The sequence below is a fragment of the Orbicella faveolata genome, unplaced genomic scaffold, assembly GCF_042242905.1.
Source record: "Orbicella faveolata isolate gen_17 unplaced genomic scaffold, um_ofav_v1 contig_12, whole genome shotgun sequence".
In the NCBI taxonomy this organism is placed as follows: domain Eukaryota; kingdom Metazoa; phylum Cnidaria; class Anthozoa; order Scleractinia; family Merulinidae; genus Orbicella; species Orbicella faveolata.
In genome coordinates, this window is record NW_028301539.1 from 6831550 (window position 1) to 6840103 (window position 8554).

An 8554-nucleotide genomic window follows, 5' to 3' on the forward strand; every position below is an offset into this window, starting at 1 on the left:
ACCTGGAAAAGAAAACAAAACAAAACAAAACGCTCGAGGAAAGTAACTCGGTTATGATACGAAATACGCCTCTCTTGTATCAGGAACTACTCGGGCTGCGATTGGTCAATTTAGCGGGCCGTATGCTATTCTGATCGATAAGCCTTCCTCTGGGTTGCTGCACTTTTCAACCGGCAGGTATATTTTGCAGGTTGAAACGACTTGTTTGGGTTGAAGTCGAATTAACCCCAGTATAAAGGCTAACCGCAAGCTACCTAAGCTAATTCAGGCTAACCAGAGTGCTATTAGGGACTCTAAGCAGGGGGAACGCGGACGGCGACGGGGACGCCGAAACCTGCGAGAAGGCTGGGGAGGGAACGCCGTTGTAGCGGGAATTCACAAACATTAAGCAGCACCGTCGAAAATCGCGGTTTCCGCACAGTCAAGCTTAATGACATTATTGATATTCGTCCTCTGTTTATCAGGATGAACTAGGATGACTTCATTGAAAGAAGTTCGCAATCAACTCTTGATAACTACTCTTGTACGATTTAAATCGCTCTAATGATCTCGACCAAGCTTATGATTCCTTCCCTGATTTTAACTTCGATGGCTTGAAGACGACGATTGCCTGTCCGAATTTCGCTTCCACAAACGCAACTTGCCCCTTCTCGCTGAGTTGTACAGTGAAGTAAATGAACTTATTATCAGTTTAATCAGACTGGCGCGATAAATCAGTGTGCCGACTGATAAAGATCTAAGTAACTCACTGACCTCACGACTGAAAATGGAAACAGCTACAAAAGTTTTAATGGTGTCTACCCTTTTAAATGTGTTAGAATTTCACCATAATGAGCCATTTGACATTTGAGTACTTCTTGAAAGGAAAAATTTCGATTGAAATTCGTGTAAGTTGTCTTTATTTACATAAGCTTTCAAAAAAGATATTTCACGGTACTCACATGTTCGCCGACTGGCTTAAGTTCGCGTCAGATTTTTCGACGTTTCTATAAAATGAAATGTCTCACATAACAAGACATCTAGAAAACAAGCAGTAAAGTTCCTCGAAATTAGTAACACGGGTTATTTAGCGTTGACACGGCAGAGGAAACGAGAGCGAAAACTCACGTTTTCAGACAACGCGAAAAGAGCTTCACTCGCGTCGGGCCCGATCCGAACGCAGAACGTCAACCTGTGTCCCGCCAGTCATTCGCAGTGGACCTTTTGGATTTTCCCTGTTCTTATGGCGTTCCCGTCGCCGTCCGCGTTGTCGTTGCTTAAAGTCCCTATTCAGGCTAACCGGAGAACCGGCGTGTTAAGTAGACTCACTAGGACTTAAAAGCCGATTTTTCAACGTACCTGCCCCTTTTCAACATGTTTGGGTGATTTGTCCAGTTGCAGCTTACCAACCGGAGATGTGAAACCGATCTTGTGCTAGACTCAGATTTCTTTCATAATTTTCGTGAATGCCTCGAGTCTTTTCGAGTGTCCAGAAGCAAAACGTTGTTTCTTCCAGAGTTTCGATGGGTGTCAAATTCCTTAGCCTCATTGGAATTGCGCGCATGCGGCGCCATTGACTACCCCGTGGCGGGGGGAGGCAGTATTGTCCTTAAATCCGCTACTTTTCCCGAATGAAAAATGTAGAAAAAAAAGGAGGGGGGTAGGGGGGCGCAGACCAGAAAAAGTAAACAAAAGATGATTGATAAGCCGAGGTATATAAATTAACCAAGAACGAATACTGTCTTATAAATTGGTCTAAACAGCGAATTTATATCTAGACGAATTATCCGTCTGAGATGCTTTATTCGTCCTAGACAGACTATTATCAACTGTAGGATATTAGTATAAATCTATTAGCGTTCTATCACGAGTGCCGTTCTCTGATTGGCTACGCTGCTAACTATCTATTGTGAGATAGACACTGAGTAGCGTAGCAGTGCGCCCTTGTTAACAAAATGACGGCCGCGTTTTCGAAGTGTCTTTGAAGAGGATTTAGATTAAGCTTTGAACGACTAGTAGATTTATACTAAAACAATTAGTCGCCCTCGATTTCTATCGTACGAGAGTCGACTCAACTATCACGCGATAGAAATCTCGAGCTCATAATCTAACTGTTTATTATATGGCGAATAAGCAAATTCTCACAAATAAGAACAAAAGAAATATGAGGTAAAGGAAAAGGGAGAATTCACAGTTAACCTTTGGGGGCTAAACGGGAATTAATGAGGACAGCCGGCAACCAAGACGATTTAAAAGAAAGCATTTCTTCATTGGGAACGTATCGTATTTTTCTATTAGTATCTACACTCATTGAATTACAAATATATATTCCATTCAATAAGCCTTAAAGTACTTTTAAGCGTGTACTTTGGCGTAACAATAGATAGAGAGCTTTTGTTTGGGTAACATTAGAAGAATCATCTTTTTGGGTAGTCGAGTTTAGAGATAACAGAAAAACAATTTGGCATTACAACTAACTGTCCACAGCGCTTGCGAATGGTGTACCCTTTCTTACCCGTCTTTCCTAAACATGGAATACACCAAAAAGTATGATATAAATGTTTCTCAATTTTCACATTAAGGTCATTCCACTGAAATAGAACCTGCACTGAGATTTTTGTGAAACTTTGCCTATTGATTGTTTATATTATAGGAACTTAAATTTTGAAACAAAAATGAGGGGTCCCCATGTTCGTTTAGGAGCAACAGCACCTTGTTTATACCCAATAAATTCTTATAATATCACCATGATTGTAGTCACGATTACTTGCTAAATTCACGTTTCCGACGATTGTTTTTGTTCTTCACTGAGAATTGGTCCATATTTATTTTACACAGAGAAATTTACTACTCAATTCAAAACAACAGAAAAAAACGATAGGTCACCATACTCCTTTGCGAGAAAATGACGATTTACCTCTATGGTGAGGTCCAGCCGCAAAGAAAAAGCCGCCAATTATAATGCGCGCGCGGTAACCACGCGTGAAAATATGCGCAGTAGGGATGCGCAATGCAATATTGGGGAATGACCTTAAACGGGGGAGTCAATGTTCCCTCTATTGAAGCGTAACCCTCTACACCCACCCCCAGGCCGAATTATCCGACCTGCAAATAAACACTGAGACATTCCTGTACAATACGAAAGGAATCCGAGCAAAACCTAAACGCAAATCTCACGTTTTTAAGCTGGGACATAAAGCAATCCATCTCCATCCTAGCAATCTTGAGTCATCCTCACTTATAAATGTATTCCTGTCCTTAGTCGAGTACTGTTCTATCAAATTAAACCAATAGTTGGACTTTTTATGACCAAGGTATTTTTAGAGGCCTCTGGAAACTCCGCTAAAACAGATGTTTGTGCCCGATATCGCAAACTGTTGGTTTGGTGAGTCGAAGGAACAAGAACCGCTTCAATGAAATATTCGGAAGAATTTCTAATTATAATTATCTAATCAGGCAACACCACAAACACTACCAGCACTACCGACAGCTCTTCGACAGCTCAACGTGCTTGACGAGAACAAGATTGTCAAATAACATCAGTCGAGATAAGAAGTCTTGTTAATGTAACTGTGCACTTTGACAAATCTAAGTAATCCAACTGTAAACGATTGCAACCTGGCTTTATGATGGCGAGAATGGAGGTCTTAGTATTATTATTGCACGGAACCCACCCTTATCTTTACTTCTGTTCAACAACATCAACGAAGTGCTATGATACATTGTTAACAGATCTTAACAGACGTCAAATCAAATAGTCAGTTTTCTTGTAGGAGTAAATTAGAGGTGATTTCAGAATAAGGAGCCACTTTGGTACAGCTCATTAAACGTGTCAGGATGCGATGAAGAACGATGCATGAAACACTAACTGCTAAAGATTGAATGACTTTGAACCTGCTCGTCAATTACGCGAGAATCTTTTGCATTCTTTTAGCTGGCGCACACTCTGCACGGTCCAGTCTTTTCATGGCGAAACTGTTCCCATCGTGAATTACCTAACGGATACAAATCATGCAAATAGCGGACGGCTTTTTTACCCTGAAGATGACATAAATGTAATGTCGAAAACGTTAATCTTTTTAGCCTTTTAAACAAATTAGCCTTTAAAAAATTTTGTCATTAACAACAACAAGGACACTCGTTATATATAGCTGGAATTTTCTTCCCCAACAGCGCATGCTGTCATTGGCTATTGGCTACTTTGAGGTCACATGAAATCTAACAATAACACTGTTTCCCGCCAAAAGTGTCTACGCGGGCAATATTGCAAGATCTATGACATCAGAAAGTAACAATACACTGTTACCCCCTCTGTTACACGTGAAATTAAATTTTCTATATCTTCGTTGTGCTATATAACAAGTCAATCAATAATTGGTCCTTAAGGAAACCAGTTAACTTTGTCTCTCAAGAATCTCAGTGTTTCCTGAGGCGGAGAAAATAACACTAACTGTTCTCCTCAGGACTAATCATGAAGTCTCAAATGTAGCATTTTCCTTAAACTGAGGATGTTGAAAACTGACTTGAAATTGGGATGTTGGCCCTTACTAAAGCTTCATAAAGACAAGGCAGTGAATTACCAGAAATGGATAAAGTAGAATATGAATGGAACTACATTGTTAGATTGATAAAGCTTCAGCATCTTGTCTCGTATAGGCCTGATCTTGATATATAGCGCACCCACTTGATGGTGTCATGGTCACTGTAGTTCAGTTTAGGCTCGAACACCTTCAGGTACCGAACCTTCAACCCAGAACATGCAAATGGAACCTGAAAATAAAAACACGATAACAAATCAGTGTCCTTAATACATGTGCTTTCTCCCGAGAGTTGTTACAAGCATTGTGTCAAGGCAAAGAGTGTTAAGACAGGTTGACAGCTTTGTGGTTTGAATGTTGGAAACGCTTGTAATGAAAGTGATAGGCTGAACCCACGTTGTCTCGACGGCTATGTCAATTCCTTTTTCTAGCTTCATCCCAAACAAGGTTTTGGTTTTTGCCTATTTAAGACCAGGGTAAACAAACAACCAACGTTGGGCCTTCCAAAGTGGTCATTACTTGCATTAAAACCTTGGAAACCCACGGCTGTTTGTAGAGCTACGGAAAGCCAAAACAACGAGGACAAAATCGGCAAAGAAGACACTTCTCATTGCTGTTTCTACTTTCCCTTGCCCCACTGACTACCCTTGGTCTCCCTTGCATTAAAGCTAGGTGGTTGTATTGAAAGGTTTTTTTTTTACAGTCAGTACTGCAGTCCATGTGATCTGGATAGAAGCATTGTTATCGAAGAGTAACTTGCGCCGTTGATAGGTATTATTATTACCTCAAAGTTCAGGGATATTGGAGGCCTGGCCTATTTCTTGTTGTCTTTGGTAGCCATCAGATCAATCTCGGCACTGATCTGAGACTCTTTCATACCACCCATTCTCTTTATCCTGCAACATACGGAGACAAGAATCTTCATGAGCAGAGGCCAGGGAAGGTAAAAAAAAAAAACCCAAACATTACGACAATTCAAACAAGCACTTGATGGAAATACTCCCTTAAAACAGTTACAAATTATTCTTAACAGTAATTAGACAGTTAAGCAAATTACATCTTGTAAAGGCCATATGAACAAATGCTGAAAGAAATAATATGCAGGATTCTGAATCTCATTCATTTAGGGAGTAGAGGGCTAGATTCATGAAAGACAGCTGACACTGATTTGAGTGCTGAATGGACAAGCCTCTAAGGAGGTCTGAGGGTATGCTTCCACAGAAAAGTTTGAAATTGACAGGCTATGTAATGCTATTTTATGCATTCTCTTGAAGATATTTCCTAAAAAAAAAATCAATTTTGGAAAAGTTAAAAACACCAAGAATATCAAGGGATTACAAAGACTTTCCTCAATTTTTATCCTAAAGCGCTAGTGTAATTAAAAATGTACACCCCCCACCCCAATGTCCCATCTCTAGCTACAGCCTAGACTGTCCTGAGACAAACACAGTCAGGGTTCATTCACTTTCCAAAAAACCTGTGTTTTCTATAAATTACTCTTTACAACTTACATACTATTATTTCATAAAAAAAAGTAGGCAAGATTAGAAATTGAAGTAGCTGCTCTTTTAGCTGGCGGCTGGCACTCAGTGAGAACCCTGAGTACGAATAAGCAGAACAGCTGATAGAAGACAGAGACACTGGCTGTTTTACAAGTGCAAGTTATAGAAGCTTATTGAACTCAGTGCTATCAAGGACAGAGAGTGGATGACTTTATACCCAAGACAACAAGATCCCAAGTCCACAAATTGATTGTCTGTAATACATTTCTACCAACAAACATAACAGGTTCAATCAGTTAAGATGCAGAACAGAGACTACTTACTTCCAAAGAATTGCATTTTCACTGGCCTTATACTTTGCTTTTCCCTTCATACAAACCACTTGAACACCTGCTGTAGTGGGTGGGGTAGGAATCTTCACCTGTCAATCAATTCAGTTGTCATGTCAACATCCATTTTACTAAGTTCCACCCTTTGTGACTTATGGGTACATGCCAATGTTTGACTCCCAAACCCCAATAAGCATTTACATGTACATTTTGTACTGAGTGCTTCAATGAGTAATCTAAAATAATGATCATTTAATTATGATAACTCATTTAGACTGGGAAAAACCAATGTCATCTATCAAGCCACTACCCCAGAAGTAATAAACAGTACAGTACAAGGCTCAAGTCTGCATAATTTCCTTAAAAAAATTAACACAGATAAGGGGAAAAAATATGACAGTTTGGAAGAGCAGCTCCTCTCATGTAAGTTTGTAATTCTATTTGTCTTCACAATGTAGCAGCCATTATTGTTTTAGCATTGTTTCTGTTGTTCTCTCAAAGGGTATTGAGCCATTCACGTGAGGCCTCGCGTGCAGACAATTTGCCACAGAACAAAGAACAACAAAAGACAAAAAAACCACCACATTTCTATCCCAAAACTTATCCCTTATGTAACTACAGAATTAATAAAATTATGCTAAATGGAACACTGATGCATTGGACTCTAACCACAAGGTTCTCTCGCTTAAATCTGGGCAAAACAAATTAGGTATCCGTCTTGTTTCTTACCTCTATTTTCTGACCCAGTATTGACTGTTTGAAGTTAGACTTGATGACTACTTTTACTTCCATCCGTGACCTTCCTACTTCTCTCACTAAGGGAATAACTCTAAATGGGAGACCTATGTCCTTAGTGGTGCGGTATCTGGAGGAAAGAAATTAATCAATACCTGTGTTAATTTAACCTAACTGGAAGTCTAACATTATGAATGATGGTTTGTGAGTTTGGGTTTGAGATTGGGCAATAATTATTGAAAGTTCAGTCTTGCCAGGGTCGTTTTGTTGGGTTCTTGTCTTCTTTGACAAGCCCATTCTTGTCCCATAAGTCAAGGCCAAAATCCTTCAGGTGAGCATCAAGGATTAAAACATCTCAAGCTCTGGCAGGTTCCAATTTGGAAGCCGGTTATTCAAATCTGATCTGTGTATACATGATTCTGACCAAATGGATCACAGCTTGTAAGATTCCACGTGCGAATTTTTATTTTAGCTTGCCATTTATCTAATGCAAATTAGGACTATTCAAACGCTACGGTTTCCTAGCATGCCAATCTTTTCAACGTTTTCTCTAGCTTCAAGTTAATACACAGGCAGCCCAAGCTCTCTCTATGAACCACACAAGCAACACAATATGGCATCGAATTATAAGGGTTTATATGGGATTTTCTACAAGATATCCTTGGAGGTTGTTAAAAGTGAAAATTCTCAATAAAAATGGCTTACCTTGTTCCATACGTGTGTTGTTTGCTCCTGGTGTGGTTATTTTACCGATTGAACTTGATTTAAGCGACTTTTTTGAATTCCGATTTTCCCTTTATAAAGAGAGGACAAGGCGAAACACCTCAGTCGGAACAGCCTGCCGAACGAAGTCAAAAATCCCAGGCTAAAATGTGCCCACGGCCACAAATCCACCGCAGAATTCAAGGGCAAAGGTTGATCTTTCATTTCAATCCTCTAGCCACACAATTGCAGCCCTGCGAGCGACGCCAGGCGGCTCTTCGTGTCCCCAGTGAAACGATAAAACTATGGAAGAGCTCCGTGTCGTTTGATCCGCGACATAACGACCGTTGAAATCGGCTTGGTAACCTCGTCATGTTGGCAAACCAAGACTCGCGGGGGTACTAGACCGCAATTTGTCAACTAAACTTCTTGTAATCCCCTCAGGTCGAATTTACAATGCTAAATAAAAATCGTACAGAACGCTTTTGCAAAATGGTTTCAAAACCAAAGAAACTTAAGATCAACGGCGAAAGCTCCGTAGAAACTGAGGAGATACAATCATTTTTGAAGTGGAAGTCGCGGTAAGTTTTCTCATTTATGCACCTTTGATTTGTTTGTATAAAATATTCCCGAGCTGATAAACTAAATTTGCTTCTCTTAGGGTATTGTGGAATTACGAATATTGTGAGGAAACTGTAATGGAAGCCAGCAAAATTTTGTCTAGAGCATACGAAGAGAAAGAAATTGCCGTAAGCAAATTGAACTCTCT

At 40.0% G+C, this 8554-nt stretch overlaps 1 protein-coding gene across 2 annotated transcripts; it reads right to left on the reverse strand.

The window, feature by feature from the left end:
* Positions 1-2241: 2241 nt before the first annotated feature.
* LOC149116324 (AP-2 complex subunit mu-like) lies at positions 2242-8219 on the reverse strand. 2 transcript variants are annotated; one of them, XM_089282279.1, is made up of 5 exons: positions 7789-8219; positions 7078-7213; positions 6343-6440; positions 5302-5413; positions 2242-4749 (listed from the first exon to the last, which is right to left on the reverse strand). In XM_089282279.1, the coding sequence occupies exons 2-4, from the start codon at positions 7138-7140 to the stop codon at positions 5332-5334; spliced, it is 243 nt and encodes an 80-aa protein (XP_089138405.1). In that variant the 5' UTR covers positions 7141-7213; positions 7789-8219; the 3' UTR covers positions 2242-4749; positions 5302-5331. The 2 variants fall into 2 exon arrangements, with proteins under 2 accessions (XP_089138405.1, XP_089138404.1); XM_089282278.1 differs by having other exon boundaries at positions 7078-8219.
* Positions 8220-8554: the final 335 nt, after the last annotated feature.

Coding starts and splice junctions, on each gene's coding strand:
- LOC149116324 (XM_089282279.1), bottom strand. CDS start 7,140: ATGGAAGTAAAAGTAGTCATCAAGTCTAACTTCAAACAGTCAATACTG. Junction 6,441..7,077: donor TACTGGGTCAGAAAATAGAG/GTAAGAAACAAG, acceptor ATTGATTGACAG/GTGAAGATTCCTACCCCACC. Junction 5,414..6,342: donor GAAAATGCAATTCTTTGGAA/GTAAGTAGTCTC, acceptor CGTATGTTGCAG/GATAAAGAGAATGGGTGGTA.